The sequence below is a fragment of the Carcharhinus amblyrhynchos genome, chromosome 5, assembly GCF_965287045.1.
Source record: "Carcharhinus amblyrhynchos chromosome 5, sCarAmb.v2.hapA, whole genome shotgun sequence".
Classification (NCBI taxonomy): domain Eukaryota; kingdom Metazoa; phylum Chordata; class Chondrichthyes; order Carcharhiniformes; family Carcharhinidae; genus Carcharhinus; species Carcharhinus amblyrhynchos.
Window position 1 is genome coordinate 48,101,188 of NC_137328.1, and position 15,325 is coordinate 48,116,512.

A 15,325-nucleotide genomic window follows, 5' to 3' on the forward strand; every position below is an offset into this window, starting at 1 on the left:
TGGGGAATTTAAATTCAATTAATGGTTTCATTAATAAATGTTATGGATAGGTGGTTAGCACTGCTACTTTACTGAGCCAGGGACCCGAGTTCAATTCTGGCTTTGGGTGACTGTCTGTATGGAGTTTGCATGTTCTTCCCATGCCTGTTTGGGTTTCCTCCCGCACTACAAAGATGTGTGGGTTAGGTTGATTGGCCATGGAAAATTGCCCCTTTATGTCAGAGGGACTAGCAGGGTGAATACATGGGGTTACGGGGATAGGGCCTGCATGGGATTGTTGTCATTGTTGATTCAATGGGCCAAATGGCTTCCTTCTGCATTGAATGGATTCTATGATTCTACTGGATTAACAGTCTGGATCACTAATGCTCTTTGTGGCGAAAATCACCATCCTTACCCTGCCTGGCCTACACATGACTCCAGAGCCCCCAAAGCAATGTGGTTGATTATTAACTGCCCTCTGAAATAGCCTTGCTGATGTATCAACCCACTAAAATAGAAAAATAGCACTATGGATGTATTGTGGAAGTACCATATGGACTGCAGCTCAAGGGCAATTATGGATGGACAACAAATGTTGGCCTTGCCAGCAATGCTCACATCCCCAGAACAAATTTAAAAGTGAAGAGTAATGAGGGAAGTGGATTATGCAAATCGAAATGTGAATTATGTCCATATGCAGCAAAACCTCGACAACATTCAGGCTTAAACTGATAAGTGGCAAGTAACATTTGTGCCACACAAGAACCAGGTAATGACCATCTCCAACAACAGGGAATTTAACCATTTGCTGAACAGAATAACAGGACTTAATTACCAATTTTTGAAATGTATTGTTTTGGGTGCAGCCAGTCAGATTGAAAGTTTGGACATCTGCCAGACAGGTAGACCACATTATAGGAGAGATCCTGGAGAGGAAAACATACGCAAAGAAATTGGAAGAGGACGAGATGAGATCGTAGGGCCCAGGTAGATCAGGGAGGAGAGAATCACAGGAAATTGTGGAGGATATTTGATCACATGGATGCAGGGTCGTCTAATCAGAGGAGATTAGCAGCTTCCTAGAAGTGGAGGAAAACAAGATGCTTGGAGTCCTGCTCTCCTCCTGACCCATAAACAGGACTGGAAAATAATATTTCTTTCCACGCAGCTGTCTTTGCCTCTCTTTAGCTGTTGGGTTTCTCAAGAAACCAATTTAGTCAGTGTTTAAGCTGGAACAGAAGGAAAAATATAAATCATGTAACCTTATGAAAGATGAAAAGGCTGACTTGTTTTCTGGCAGTGATTTGATCACCAGCCATTATGCTCCATCTACTAAAATTGGAATTGACGTTGTTTGATTAGGGATTGCTTTTATATTTTTAATTCCCACCCAAGCCAAACACACCAATTTTTGGGATGGGATGGGGGCTTTAAATTCTTCCTCTATATGTGAGAGGTTACTAACTGCTTAAATATTAATTTTATTTATGCCATTGCTGTCATATTTATTTCATTTAGTGTCAAACTAAATTCTTGTCATTTTAAAGATGATTACCACAACTAATACTAAGAAAAACCTCACTGTGAAAGTGGTGGTTTTAGAAATAAACAGGATGCATCACATGTATTGGATACATCTGGGTAAAAAGAAGAAAAGTTGATCATAGAAATGCTGTCAGTAAGAACATGGATAGCTTTGTGAGTACAGTTGCATTCTAAAAGTAGCCACATAATATCAATCTGAGTTTCAGTTTCCAGTTTATTATTTCTCAAAATACTGGACAAAAATCACCAGTTTTGCAATGCCTATGCATAGCAAGGAGAGCAAGCCCACTTTATATTCTATCCTTTTTAATAGGAACTTCATTCTATAGCTCATTAGTCATGACTATGAGACTTTTAAAATGTTTTTTGTGGGATTTGAAAAGGTGACTCCACAGAAATATCACTTTTAATTTTGTGAGAAAAGTATTACATCTTAAGTGGACGCTTAAAGAGCTTGTATAGATTTGTATTATAATGTGTGATGATATAATTGAGAGTATGAATTTCATTGAAACCTGCTTTTATCATTTCAACTGAATCAGACAGTGCACTAATATAGAAATACATTTGAAGCAGCACTGCATAGCCAGAGTACAAGTTTAGTGTGACAGAAAGACCATAGAATTCGAATCAATTTTCTGAGAGACATTGGTGGAACCACCTATGGAATGACATTCAATATATGAAAAAAATCACAGTATAGTATTTGATCCAATACAATATTCATTTGGAACCATCCATTACTTGTCATTGTCGCTTTTTATTCTTAGTTCATTTACTGTGTAGGATCTGAAATCATACATGCATAGTGTGAATCTATACACATAATATACATAACTACTGGATTTGGAAGGGGATAGGTTAACAAGGTGATCCAAAAGAGGATTTTCAACAATCAATCAAATTTATAAAATAACCAACCCTAACACTTCAAGAAATAAACAATAGTCCTTTTTGTATAAAAACTATTTTGCAACAGGGTTTACTGAAATAAAACCTCTCATCTACCGAAAGCAATATACTGTCCCTTTACCTTTTGGGCGCAGGTTATTTGGAGTTTGGATTCAGTTAGTGGAAAAATTAGCTTTTGGTGTTGTAAATTTGTTCTTGTTGTTAAATTACCGCTCTGTATTTTCTATGCTGTATCTCATTGGCTCAAATGTTTGTCGAACCTGTTGAGGTTATTATTGCATTAAACATTTGTGTTATTGGATGATTTTTCATTGATAAGCTGTAGATTTATAAAGTTTGCTCGTATCAATCTGATCACTCCAAGAAGATACTGGTTGCCCAGACTAATGATCATTTTGTTATATCATATAGAAATCACATTAGCTCTATAACCTACAGGATAACAAGTGGAATGTTTTACAATGTTTTATATATTGCAAGGGATGTGTGTGAAACTAAATTCCAAGACTGAAGCAATTTCCATTTGATCAAATGATTGCTTCACTTTGCTGCCAGGCTTGTCCTGGGTTGGGTTCAGATGAGTGCTGTTCTGTTACAGAACTTGCCACAATTCCCTGTTGTCCTAGGTTAGCTGATGAGACGTTACCCTTTATGATTGGAACCATAGATGATGCTGGTTTCTATATGCAGGTCGAGTAGTCTTTATCTGTAAATTTGAAAACTGAACACATCCAAAAAAAAACTTTTTGAACAGCAGCAAACTTCAGCACGGAAAGTCTGTGACCCAAGGTGACATAAATCTCACCGACTGCATTCGATCTTTAATGCGGGGAGTCTAGCTTTTTTGTCTGCAAAGTTTACCTTGTGATTTTTGTCTGCACTGTTTACCTTGTGAACCTCTCCTGCAAGCAGAATCACAGATGGCGCCACAATGTAAACTTATTACAGGTAGTCTATATGTATTCAGTAATACATCTTACTTTTCTATCCATTTTATTTATTTTAGACTATAGGTACCCTAAGCATCAACCTAAGTAAGTAAGCCTAAGCCTATATGTGGTCTCCAAAAATTAAAATTATCTTAAATCTGAAAGATAATATAAGATTATATTGTGTATACAATTAATATATTGTGTATAAGATTTTGATGGGTATTGATAGAGTGAATGCAAGCAGGCTTTTTCCACCGAGGCTAGGGGAGAAATATACCAGAGGGCGTGGGTTAAGGGTGAAAGGAGAAAAGCTTAAAGGGAATATTAGGGGGGGCTTCTTCACGCAGAGAGTGGTGGAGTGTGGAATGATCTGCCGGATAAAGTGGTAAATGCGGGGTCACTTTTAACATTTAAGAAAAACTTGGACAGGTTCATGGATGAGTGTGGAGGAATATGGTCCAAGTGCAGGTTAGTGGGATTAGGCAAAAAATGGTTCGGCACAGACAAGAAGGGCCAAAAGGTCTGTTTCTGAGCTGTAATTTTCTATGGTTCTATAGACGGTCCCAAGGGTTTTGGGTTAAGGATATTCAATCTGTATACACAGACGTGATATTTATGTCTGTTTGTTTGATGCTCCATCTACCACCTTAAACATTCACTCCCTCCACCACTGACACAATGGCAGCAGTGTATACCTTCTACAAGATGCAATGTAGCGACTCAACAAGGTTTCTTTGAAAGTACCTTCCAAACCTGTAACCTCTAACACCCAGGACAAGGGCAGCAGATGTATAAGAATACCATCACCTGCAAGCTTTCCTCCAGATCATACACTATCCTGACTGGGAGTTATTTTGCTGTTCCTTCGCTGCTGCTGGGTCAAAGTTCTGGAACATCCTTTCCAACCGCACAGTGAGTGTTCTTACAACACATGGGCTGCAGCTGTTCAAGAAAGCAGCTCACTACCTTCTCAAGGGCATTTAGGGATAGGCAATAAATGCTTGACTAGCTAACAATACCCACATCCCATGAATGAATTAAAAGCAATATATAGCTATTCCAGTTGAATGAATTACATTTCTGGTCTGATTGAAGCATATGCCTGTCATTTATCTCTGGTAGGTCAAAGGTGATTGAAGAAGGAACACCATTTGTTTTTACTTTAAAGATTGTTTGGAGTTTGGTAGATTCATGGAAATTAAATGTGTGGTTTCAATCCTGTACCATTTTCATCTTCAATGAAACCACTTTGCAGGATTAAGGCCAAAATGAATTGACGCAATTTGAATTTATTTGGTACTTGTGTTATAAGTCTGTATTCCTGGTGAGCTAGGGTAGGTCGTTTCTCTATTCGGTGCCGATGAGAAAGCAAACATCGCGAAATATACAAGGGAAACAGATATTTAATTTCGAGTTTGCACTTTATTGACCATAATTTGTCCGTACCTAGTGACTACTTTTATTGAAAATATTGCGAGTCAAATACTTGCCCTAAAATTCAACATTATTACCGATCAATCTTACATTGAGTACAAAGTAAAATTGGAGGTTCTGACAAAACGTAGCATCCCTAAGCTTCCAACCCCAATACAGTCTTTATTCTGGGAGCTCGGTGTAGCTTTTCTCCCTTTCCCTTACATCGCACTTTGTTTAAGGTTGCCTATTTCTTCCTGCAATCGTGGGAATCATTAATCATACCCCCCCCCCCCCCCCCACATGGTGCGGAGTCCTTTTTTCTTTTGAGAGAACGCACTTTAACTTTAGAAGCATCTGAGCAATAACCGCGCTGAAGGCGACCTGCCGCCTTTGCGCTGTTCGAGGGAGTGGGAATGAATGGGGAAGGGGCTGAGAGCTGGATGCTGGGGAGAAGCGGCTTGGCTCGCTTGGAGCGGCTTTCCGCCTTGTCTCTCAAAGCAGACGGCAGTGATCAGTGTCAATGAGAAAGTCTGCCGGAGCTCCACCTCCTCCAGCGCCGAGGCTGTGGGTTCTACCCCCCCCCCCCCCGGCCCCGGCTCCTAGGGGCGGATGTCCCGGCCCTCCAGCTCCTTTGATTGGGCTGCTTGGAGGAGGCAAGAGGCAGGCCGGAGACTTTGCACTGGCTTTGCCCGCCGCTGCTCGCTGTATGGACAGCGGCGCTGTCAGTCTGCAGACTTGAAAGCTCCCCTTCCTCTTTACGGGCGGCCCGCTGGCGCTCTCTGGTCCGGGAGTGCGGCATTAATATTAATGAAGGGAAGCCGAGGCTCCAAACAGCGGAGGAGCGGAAAATAAAGAGGGCAGAAGAGAGAGAGAGAGAGAGGAAAAGGAAGGGAGAGGGAGAAAAAAGTTATTTACCCTGACGTCAAATGTAAACAAGATGGCGAAGCGGGGAGAGTGGAGAAGAGGAGGAGGAGGAGGAGGAGAGCAGAGAGTGGGAGTGCCAGCCAGGCTGCAAATGTGCTGCTGCTCCTCCACCACTCCGGCACTGAGAGGCAGCCAGCCCTGACAACGCTTCCTTTCTTCTTCCTTATCACCCACAACTTTTTTTGTGTGTGTTCTTGTTTGTTTTTTGGGTATTTTTTAATTATTAAAAAAAGAACATTGCACAGAAAAAGAACCCAGCGAGAAAGAGAGAGAGAGAGAGGGAAAAAAAAACCCCGAACCAAAATGCGAGAATCTTCCCAAAGAACGGAAAAAGGGGATCGCCTGCAGCAACTTCCTTAAGAGGTTGTGTGACAACTTGCAAGAAAAGGAGCCAGAGTTGCAGTTGGTGACACTTAACTGGTCGGAGAGGAGCACAGAGAGAGACTTTGGTGCTGGAGAGAGGGGGGGGAAAAGGAGCAGAGAAATATGATTTTCTCCTCTTTTAATTCCAAGTTGGTTTTTTGAATGACTGTTTGAACAAAGGGCAGTTTGCGATGGTGGGGTAGGTTTGTCTGGAGCCCGGGGCTGTGTGTTTTGGAGGGGTCGGTGAGTGGGTAGACAGGTGGGATTCCCCCCCCCCCCTCCCCACCACTCTCCCCTCCTCCTGCCTGGGGGGAGGGCTGACCATGGCCGGGAGGGCTCGCAGACCCTGGCTGAGTGTGGTGCTGGGGCTGGTGCTGGGCTTCACCGCCGCTTCGTGGCTCATCGTCCCCAGGGTGGTGGAAATCAATGGCAAGAACAAAAAGATCTTCAACATCTGCTCCTCGTTGCTGAACAGAGCCGGAATTGGACGGGCGGTCGGCGGCGGCAGCAGCAGCAGCAGCTCCAGGAGCCTGGGCTGGCACAAAGACCATCTGCTCTACAGCAAGCTGCCAAAGGAAGAGCAGAGCCAGGAGGAGGAGGAGGATGAGGAGGAGGAAGGTGAGGAAGCTGCCAGGGGGGGCAATGGCCACCGTGCCAGCAGCAGCAACAAGCATTTCCTCTATGTTGGGGTGATGACGGCCAAGAAGTACCTGGACTCGCGGGCGGTGGCTGCCTACAGGACCTGGGCTTCCTCCATCCCGGGCAAAGTGGAGTTCTTCTCCAGCCAGGGCTCCCAGGACATCCTCACCCCTATCCCCATCCCCCTGGTCTCCCTGCCCGGGGTGGATGACTCTTACCCTCCCCAGAAGAAGTCCTTCATGATGCTCAAGTACATGCACGACCTGTACCTGGAGCGCTTCGAGTGGTTCATGCGGGCGGACGATGATGTCTACATCAAAGGCGAGCGGCTGGAGGAGCTGCTGAGGTCCCTGAACAGCAGCCAGCCCCTCTACCTGGGCCAGACCGGCCTGGGCACCACCGAGGAGCTGGGCAAGCTGGCCCTCGAGCCCGGCGAGAACTTCTGCATGGGGGGCCCCGGCATGATCTTCAGCCGGGAGGTGCTGCGCCGGATGGTGCCGCACATTGGCGAGTGCCTGCGGGAGATGTACACCACACACGAGGACGTGGAGATCGGCCGCTGCGTGCGGAGGTTCGCCAGCACCCAGTGTGTCTGGTCCTATGAGGTGAGTGAGGGGTGGGTGGGGACCCCTCCCACGCCCCCTCCCCACCCGCCCATACCCCCCTCCCACGCCCCCCTCTACACCCGCCCATACCCCCCTCCCACGCCCCCCTCTACACCCGCCCATACCCCCCCCTCCCACGCCCCCCTCTACACCCGCCCATACCCCCCCCTCCCACGCCCCCCTCTACACCCGCCCATACCCCCCTCCCACGCCCCCTCCCCACCCGCCCATACCCCCCTCCCACGCCCCCCTCTACACCCGCCCATACCCCCCCTCCCACGCCCCCCTCCCCACCCGCCCATACCCCCCCTCCCACGCCCCCCTCTACACCCGCCCATACCCCCCCTCCCACGCCCCCCTCTACACCCGCCCATACCCCCCCTCCCACGCCCCCCTCTACACCCGCCCATACCCCCCCTCCCACGCCCCCCTCTACACCCGCCCATACCCCCCCTCCCACGCCCCCCTCTACACCCGCCCATACCCCCCCTCCCACGTCCCCCTCTACACCCGCCAATACCCCCCCTCCCACGCCCCCCTCTACACTGACATCATTCTCTTACACTCCCATTCACCCTCCCTCACAAACCCTATCATCTTACACTCACCCGCCCCCTCTCCCACTGTCCCCTCCCGCATACACACTCACCCCTTCATCGTACACCCCCTCCTCCAAACCTGCACAGATCATGATGCCTGCTGAAACTAAAACCGTCTACACTTCTATTCCTATCCTATTCATGTATTCATCTAGTTTCCCCTTAATTGATGCTATTGTAACTCGCCCCCTTGCCTGCCCTCGCCCGTTTGCCACACCCTCGCCCTGCCCTTGCCCCACCTTGTCTGCCCTGGCCCCCACCCCCACAACTCCTTCCCCAGCCTCTTTGCCCCCTCTAACACAGCCGCCTCTCCCCCTTCCCCACACGGTCCCCTCTCCTCCCCAACACGGCCCCCTTCCACCCTCCACCCTCCACGCCTTCTCCACCCTCCACCGTCCACTGCCCTCGCCTTCTCCACCCCCCCCCGCCTCATTCAGCCCCCCTTCCTCCCAGCCTCTTCAACTCGTTTCCCTCCTAAAGCCCCTGGCTCCTAAATACTCCTTTGAGCTTATCCCTCTACTTGCACACCCTTCCCTATTTGACCCTCTCCTATCTGTGCTGGGTGTGGGGTAGGGAGGAGGGGGTTGTGATTTGGGGGAAAGGATAGCTCCAGTCTGCTAACCAGAAATCACTACCCTTAGCACTTTTGAGAAGTACCGCATCATTTCTGAGACATGTTTCAAACTTATCAATCCTCTTGTCCTCATTATGACCAAATTGTGACTCTCAAAATTAAGGGTGGGATTTTTGTTGTATGGATTGGAGTTGAGTTGTAGGGGTGGTGGGGCCTTAAGGAGTGATGAAATTGAATTTAAGAGAAAGTTATTTTGCCATAGTGGCACATCTTTGACGTTTTGTCTGTCTCTTAATTAACTTCGATCTGATGGGGAGATAGGTAGCTTATAATAAAATTCATGCAAGTAAGGTAAGGTCAGAAAGGCCATGCTTACCTGTAATTATCTTGAGGTTGAGCTACATATGAACGCAAAATAATTTTCATCATCTCAACAGGTCCAAACAGTTAGCTTGCTGTTTCCGTGCTGTTCTGTTGAAGTTAGCTCATTCTCTTGGCTGTATATTTTTAGTGTTTTGTCTTTCTTTCAACGTTAATGATACCCTTTCTAACATGTGGTTTCCTGATCACTTTCAGATTATTGATCTGTAAGATGCGGAAATAAATGCCATTCAAACCCCCTCATTCTGGAGAGTTTGACTTTCATAAATGCTTTAGAATAAGTAAAGATTTGTGATAAGTCCCCAGAATTTGCGAGTTCATCACTTTACTTCACTATTGATGAATATAAAACCTGCTGTGTATATAAATATTAATTTAGAATTTCAGGGGGAAACTTGCTGATAAAGCAGAAGTTGCAAACAAAAACCTGACAGTTTTCATAAATTCACATCTTTAAGATTTTGTTTTTGATGGTTGGGTTGAAAAAATATCCAAGCAGGGAAGCTATACAGGTTAAAGCAAACTCCCTAATTAATCTCTGTCTTTGATAACAGTTAAAAATGATTTTGAAGTATAGATTTAAAGCTGTATTTAGGGACTTTTAGCTAAGAAAATCAGTGAGAGGCTTGAACTTAAAAGAGATCTTGCAGGGCTTTGATTTATTATTCAGTGGGCAGTTTTGTGTTAGAAGATTAATGTCGGGTTCACAACGGCACTGACAGGGAGAAATTTGTATGTGAAGTAGTTACATCATAACAGTTTCAGACAGGAAGACTTTAAGGTTCATCTGGCTCACCCATTCAGAGGATTCCCCCAGTGCATTCCTAATGAGTCTGTGACCCATTTGTGGATGAGAGTCTGTCTAGTTTCTTGAAATGCTTGAGGGTTCTTATTCCACTCTCGCGCAGTTGTGCCTTTCGATTTCTTTTTAGGTAAATAAAGCTCCCCCTTTTTTGATATAATTATAAACATGATTTCTTCTGCTAAAGTCTGTACACAGCAGGAAATCCTGCTTTGATCTGAGTTTTCCAAACCTATCAAAACTCTAAACACTTCTATCCTCTCTGCCTTGTCAAGATGGTGAGGGAGTGTTGCGGGGGGGCCTTAATCGAAAGGCAAAAATGTGTAATTTTTAATGTTTGCAATTTGTAGCTTTGAATTTTAAAACAACTATTTGTTCACGTAAGCTTTGCTTTGATCCTTGACCTTTGTTCGGTTTTAGGCTGTGAATCTCTCCAAGCTGCCACAATGCTACGTGTACATGTGTAGGTTATGTAGTAAATACAGATATTTTAAGAATGCTAGATCATAGTTTGGAAGATTTACAATGCAGTTTCTGTAGGGCCTGAATAGCACTGTTATTGTCGTGATATTGCAGTTGCTATATCATGTTGTGCCTTTAAAATGAGTACTTTTCCTTGTTTGTGCATAGTACCACTTAACTAAAATTTTAAGGGGCATGTTGTTCTGCATTCCCCAAGCTCTTTGACCAAGATTTAATAGAGGGGGGATATTAAATTTAAGGTGTAAGTACATTATCACATTAAAGCATTCACAATGCCATGGGTGCAGGGCTGATCCCTCCACTCTATAACCTGCTAACCTTCCCTCAGGTGCTGTGGTATAGTGTCCCCCAAAGACAGAGGGAAAAACTGTTGTATGAGGCATCAATGTTGATTGCAGCTAAAAGTCGCAAAGTGCTATCACTTGATAATAAGTATCCTGGGTTACTTTCAAATCTCGTGCCTTGTAAAATATTGATTCTTGAGTTCAAAGGTTTTGTTTTAAGATGCGTACTTTGTGATATTTCATGTTAATGGGGTACTACTGACATACTGTCTTTGCAAATGCTTACTGAGGCTCAGAGTAGCCACGTAACATCTGCTACAGTTGACACGAATTTGACAATTTATTGGTACTCCTGTGAATTTAAACTTAATGATATCTGTGTGCTTTGATTCAAAGAGGAACCCTGAATTGTCCCTTGCTTTAGCTGCTTCCTTTTGTAGTAACATGGGAATTTTCTTTGAGGGTCAACAAGTATAGATTATGAGTGAAGAAATTATCTGATCAAAGACATAACTTCAGAATGATTTTTGACGGTTTCATTGTATCATGGCTTAGATAATTATTAGTATCAATTAATTTTCTGTCATATTCTACAATCTTTATTTACAGTGATTTAAGCTATGTTAGTTATCTTAGTTATGTGGGTGCAATTTCAATGGCTACAATACCTTTGAAGTAACATTTTAATTGTAACGTACCAGGGAATATTAAAAGTAATTTAGTTTGCAGTGCCTTTCAAGACATTAACATGTTAGGAGGATAATACAATGGGTAGAGTTTCTGCTTTGGGCAAAATTGGGAAATTATGTTCAAAATGTGCTTGGAAATGTTTGATTGGGTTACCAGTTCAAACCTCCAATGAAATCTCCCATGAGCTCGTGCAATTGTAGCCTAACAAATCATAAACAGCTTTTAGTTTCTTTCCATTATAATAGGTTTCTTGATGCGTGTAAGAGTGCTAACCTGGTGCAATGGCTAGTGATTAGTAATCCAGAGACCCAGAGCAAGATCTGGGTTCAGATCCGTTCATGGCAGATGATGGAATTAAAAGTTTAGTGAGATCATGAAACCATTGTCAATTGTCATACAATCCTATCTGGTTCACTAATGTCCTTTAGGGAAGGAAATCTGGCTTCCTTACCTGGTCTGGCTTACATGTCACTCCGCATCCACAGCCAAGTGGTTGACTTTCAAATGCTCTTTGACATGGAGGACAGTTAGGGACAGACAATAAATGCTGGCCCAGCTCACGTCCCATAAAATAAAAAAAAATACAGCTGAATGGGTTTATCTTCAAAAACAAACATTTTTAATCAAGGATTTAGTCCACCACCTGCGAGTAACCTGATATAAAATCATTTGTACTGAACCAGTTACTAACATCATTGGCACATAGTAAATTAGATGTGTTTTGATATGAAAAGCTTTTAAAAGCAAACGCAATTTGAAGAGTCTTCTTGAACCAGTGTAATTGATTAAATTGCACAATGTCAACCTGACTAAGAATGGATCATGGCAAATTGAATTTTAAACCAGGCTAAGAGATTGTTGTGTTTGGCGTAATGCTAGTTTGCAATTCTCTGGTTTTTTTTGCTCTGTACTTGTTTAGCCAACTTCACCTGGATTGAACTGACATTACTTGTGGAAACTCTTTATCACCATGGCTCTCACTACAAGAAAGCAGCAGGAATATTTTATCATTACCATTTTTATTTTGCAATATGTTGCATCAGTCCCATCTGAGTTAGACTTGGGGAGTTAGTGCAAAGGGGGTTAACTGAGAGATTTTGTTCTCTTTCTAGTTGCATTATCTTGATATTGGTTCCTGAAATTGAATCATTGGACTCCGTGCTGTGGTGTTATTGATTTCTACAGCAAGTTAAAGCAGGTCAATTGATTGGGTATGTTATTCCTCCACATATTGCAAGGACATGTCTGTTCAATGAAAACTTTTGCCTGGCATTTCCTTGTAGTATTTGGTGTGACAATGAGCTGCTTTGTGCATTTTTGTCCTAGGAAAACAGTGGGTGATCTGAATTGGTTATTTTTCAGATTGGAGGAGAGGTAGACACTGGTTTTCCAAGGCTTAATGCTAAGACCAAGGTGGGGATTCTGTGGCCATGTTTCTTGCAGTGGGAGGTGGCACGTTCTTTGCTGGTGGCCGGATCTTTCGGTCTTGCCACTGACTGTGCCCACGCTGCCGGGAAACCCATAGCGAGGGTGCACTTTCTGGTAGGACCAGAAGATCCCACCAGAGTGAATGGCTGGAGAAATGACTGATATTTGAATACAGAGTAATAATTAATACCAAACTTGAATGAGTGGCAAATAGTGAGGGTGATGCAAATTGACTGCAACAAGACACAGGTAGGCTAGCAGAATGGACAGACAAGTGGCAGATAGTATTTAATAGAGAGAAGTATCAGGTAATGCATTTTGGTAAAAGGGAAAGTCAATGTAGACTTGATGTAAAAGCACATTACTGCAGATGCTGGAATCTGAAACAAAGGTAGAAGATGCTGGAAAATCTCAGCAGTTCTGACAGCGACGTTGGGGAGAGAGAATAGAGCCAACAGTTTGGATGGAATTCCCACTTCCTGCCCTCCAAGGAAATTGTAGTGGTGGGGCACGGGCTGTGTCAGTTGACCTCGGGTGGGATTTTCTAGCCTTGGGATAAGCACAGTTGGAAAATTCCACCCATCATGTCTGAATGACCCTTTGTCAGAACTGAAGACAATTGAAAATAGGATGAGATTTATACTGTTGTGAGGGTTTGGGGGGAGGGAGTCACGTGTTGCTGTGGGGGCAGTATAGAGAGCCAACAATAAATGAAGGCGAAGGAAAGATTGACAAAGGTGTCATAGATGAAAAGATAAAGGGAATGTGGCAATCATGGCTAAGAAGGGTGCTGAAAGTGGCACGTGTAGGGGCATGTGCATAGACCTTTGAAGGTGACAGGACATATTTGTGAGTTCTTAGCAAAGCATATGGGAACTTGGACTTTACAGCAAGAGGTAGTGATGCCAAAGCAGGGCAGCTGTGCTGAATCTTTATAAAACTCTGGTTAGGTTGCAACTAGTGTATTACTTCCAGTTCTGGTCGCCACACTTTAGGAAGGATGTCAGGGTGTTTGAGAGAGTACAGAAGAGATTTACCAGAATGAGTCCAGAGATGGGGGATTTTAGCTACATGGTTAGGTTGGAGAAGCTTGTGGTTGCTCTCCTTGGAGCAAAGGAGATTGAAGGGAGTTTTCATAGAGTTAAAGTAGATTATGACAGCTTTGGATAAGATTGGCAAGGGAAAACCGTTTTCATTAGCTGATGGTGTAAGGAATAGGGAACACAACTTTAGGCAAGAGATGCAGGGGCAATGAGTCACAGAGATTTACAGCATAGAAAAAAACCCTTTGGCCCACTGGGTCTGTGCTGATCATCGAGCATGCATCTATTCTAATCCTATTTTCCAGCGCTTGGCCTGTAGTCTTGAAACGTTTTCCACAGAGGATGGAAATGACTTGGAGCTCCTAACCCAATGGATGCTGGAAGCAGAGGTGGCCAATGATGTCAGAAGAAAATTGGATGGGATATGTGAAGGAAATAAATTTTCAGGATTATGGGAATGGGATTGTTTATTGTGGAATCCCTACAGTGCAGAGGAGGCCAGTCAGCCTATCGAGTCTGCACCGATTCTCTGACTGAGCATTTTACTCAGGCCCATTCTCAGCCCTGTCCCCATAGCTCTATGCATTTATCCTGCTAATCCCCCACCCTACACATCTTGGGACATTCAGGGGCATTTTTGCATGGCTAATCAACCTAACCCCCACATCTTTGGACTGTGGGAGAAACTGGAGCACTTAAATTCATTCAGACATGGCAAGAACACACAAACTCCATAGACAGTCACCCAAGGCTGGAATTGAACCCGTGTCCCTGGCGTTGTGAGGCAGCAGTGCTAACCCCTGAGCCCTCGTGCTGCCCACTTTTAGAAGGACCAATGAATTGCCACACTGCAAAAAGGCTAGTCAGCCCATTCAGTCTGCACCAACTCGATGCAAGACCACCTATGCCCTATTTCCATAACCGCACACGTTTACAAAGGCTAATCCATGTAATCTACAGTTAAATCAAGTTTATGCTGACTCTCCATGAAGTAATGGGCTGAATAGCCTAAAGCGGCCATAAAATGATTCCTTTAAGATTCCTTTCTATATATTTTAATTCCTTATGGCAACAGAATCTGTTTCCTTAAAAAATGGAAAATCTGAGAATTGTATTTTCTTAAATGTGCTGTGTTTAATATGCCTAAGTGATGAGCTTTGAAACCATTAAACCTCCTTAAGATGAAAATGAATTCAGTGAAGGAACCTGATGTATGTTGAATTCTCTATTCTGCCCCTATTATTTCCACTTGTTTTACACTGCCTCTTGTACTCAGGAGTGTGTTAACATGATTTTTTTTCAGGAGATTGTGGCGTAATTTGCTATTGGCAAGTTCAGCTTTTATTTTGGGATAGGTTATGTCAAGCAAATTCTGTCCCACTGGTTTTGAAATAATTGCTCAGACTAGACTAAACGGCAAAGGTATTTAGTGCATGATTTTGTTTTGTGCCATGAAGTGATAAGTCAAAAGTTTTTACCTCTAATTTCCCATCTATAATTTACGAACATTTAACATCTGAGTCACCCCATGTTATTCTTGGCAAATCTCTCAGTGGAGCTGGTAGAGACTAAGAAACAAATGTTCGCCTTCTTCATTAGAAAATGGGCTATGTGGCAGGGACGTGGGGGGGAGAAAAGGAAACTAAAGATATATGATTTGATTTATTGTTGTCATATGTATCAATATACAGCAAAAAGTATTGTTTCTTGCATGCTATACAGA

The 15,325-nt window shown here is 43.9% G+C and overlaps 1 protein-coding gene across 1 annotated transcript in view; it reads left to right on the forward strand.

The window, feature by feature from the left end:
* The first annotated feature begins 5,529 nt into the window (after nucleotides 1-5,529).
* chsy3 (chondroitin sulfate synthase 3) overlaps nucleotides 5,530-15,325 on the forward strand; it is a 234,322-nt gene continuing 224,526 nt past the window's right edge. The window contains exon 1 of the mRNA XM_080188740.1: nucleotides 5,530-7,318. Within this exon, the coding sequence (XP_080044866.1) occupies nucleotides 6,398-7,318 (921 nt within the window). The 5' untranslated portion in view covers nucleotides 5,530-6,397. The remainder of the gene's footprint in view (nucleotides 7,319-15,325) is intronic.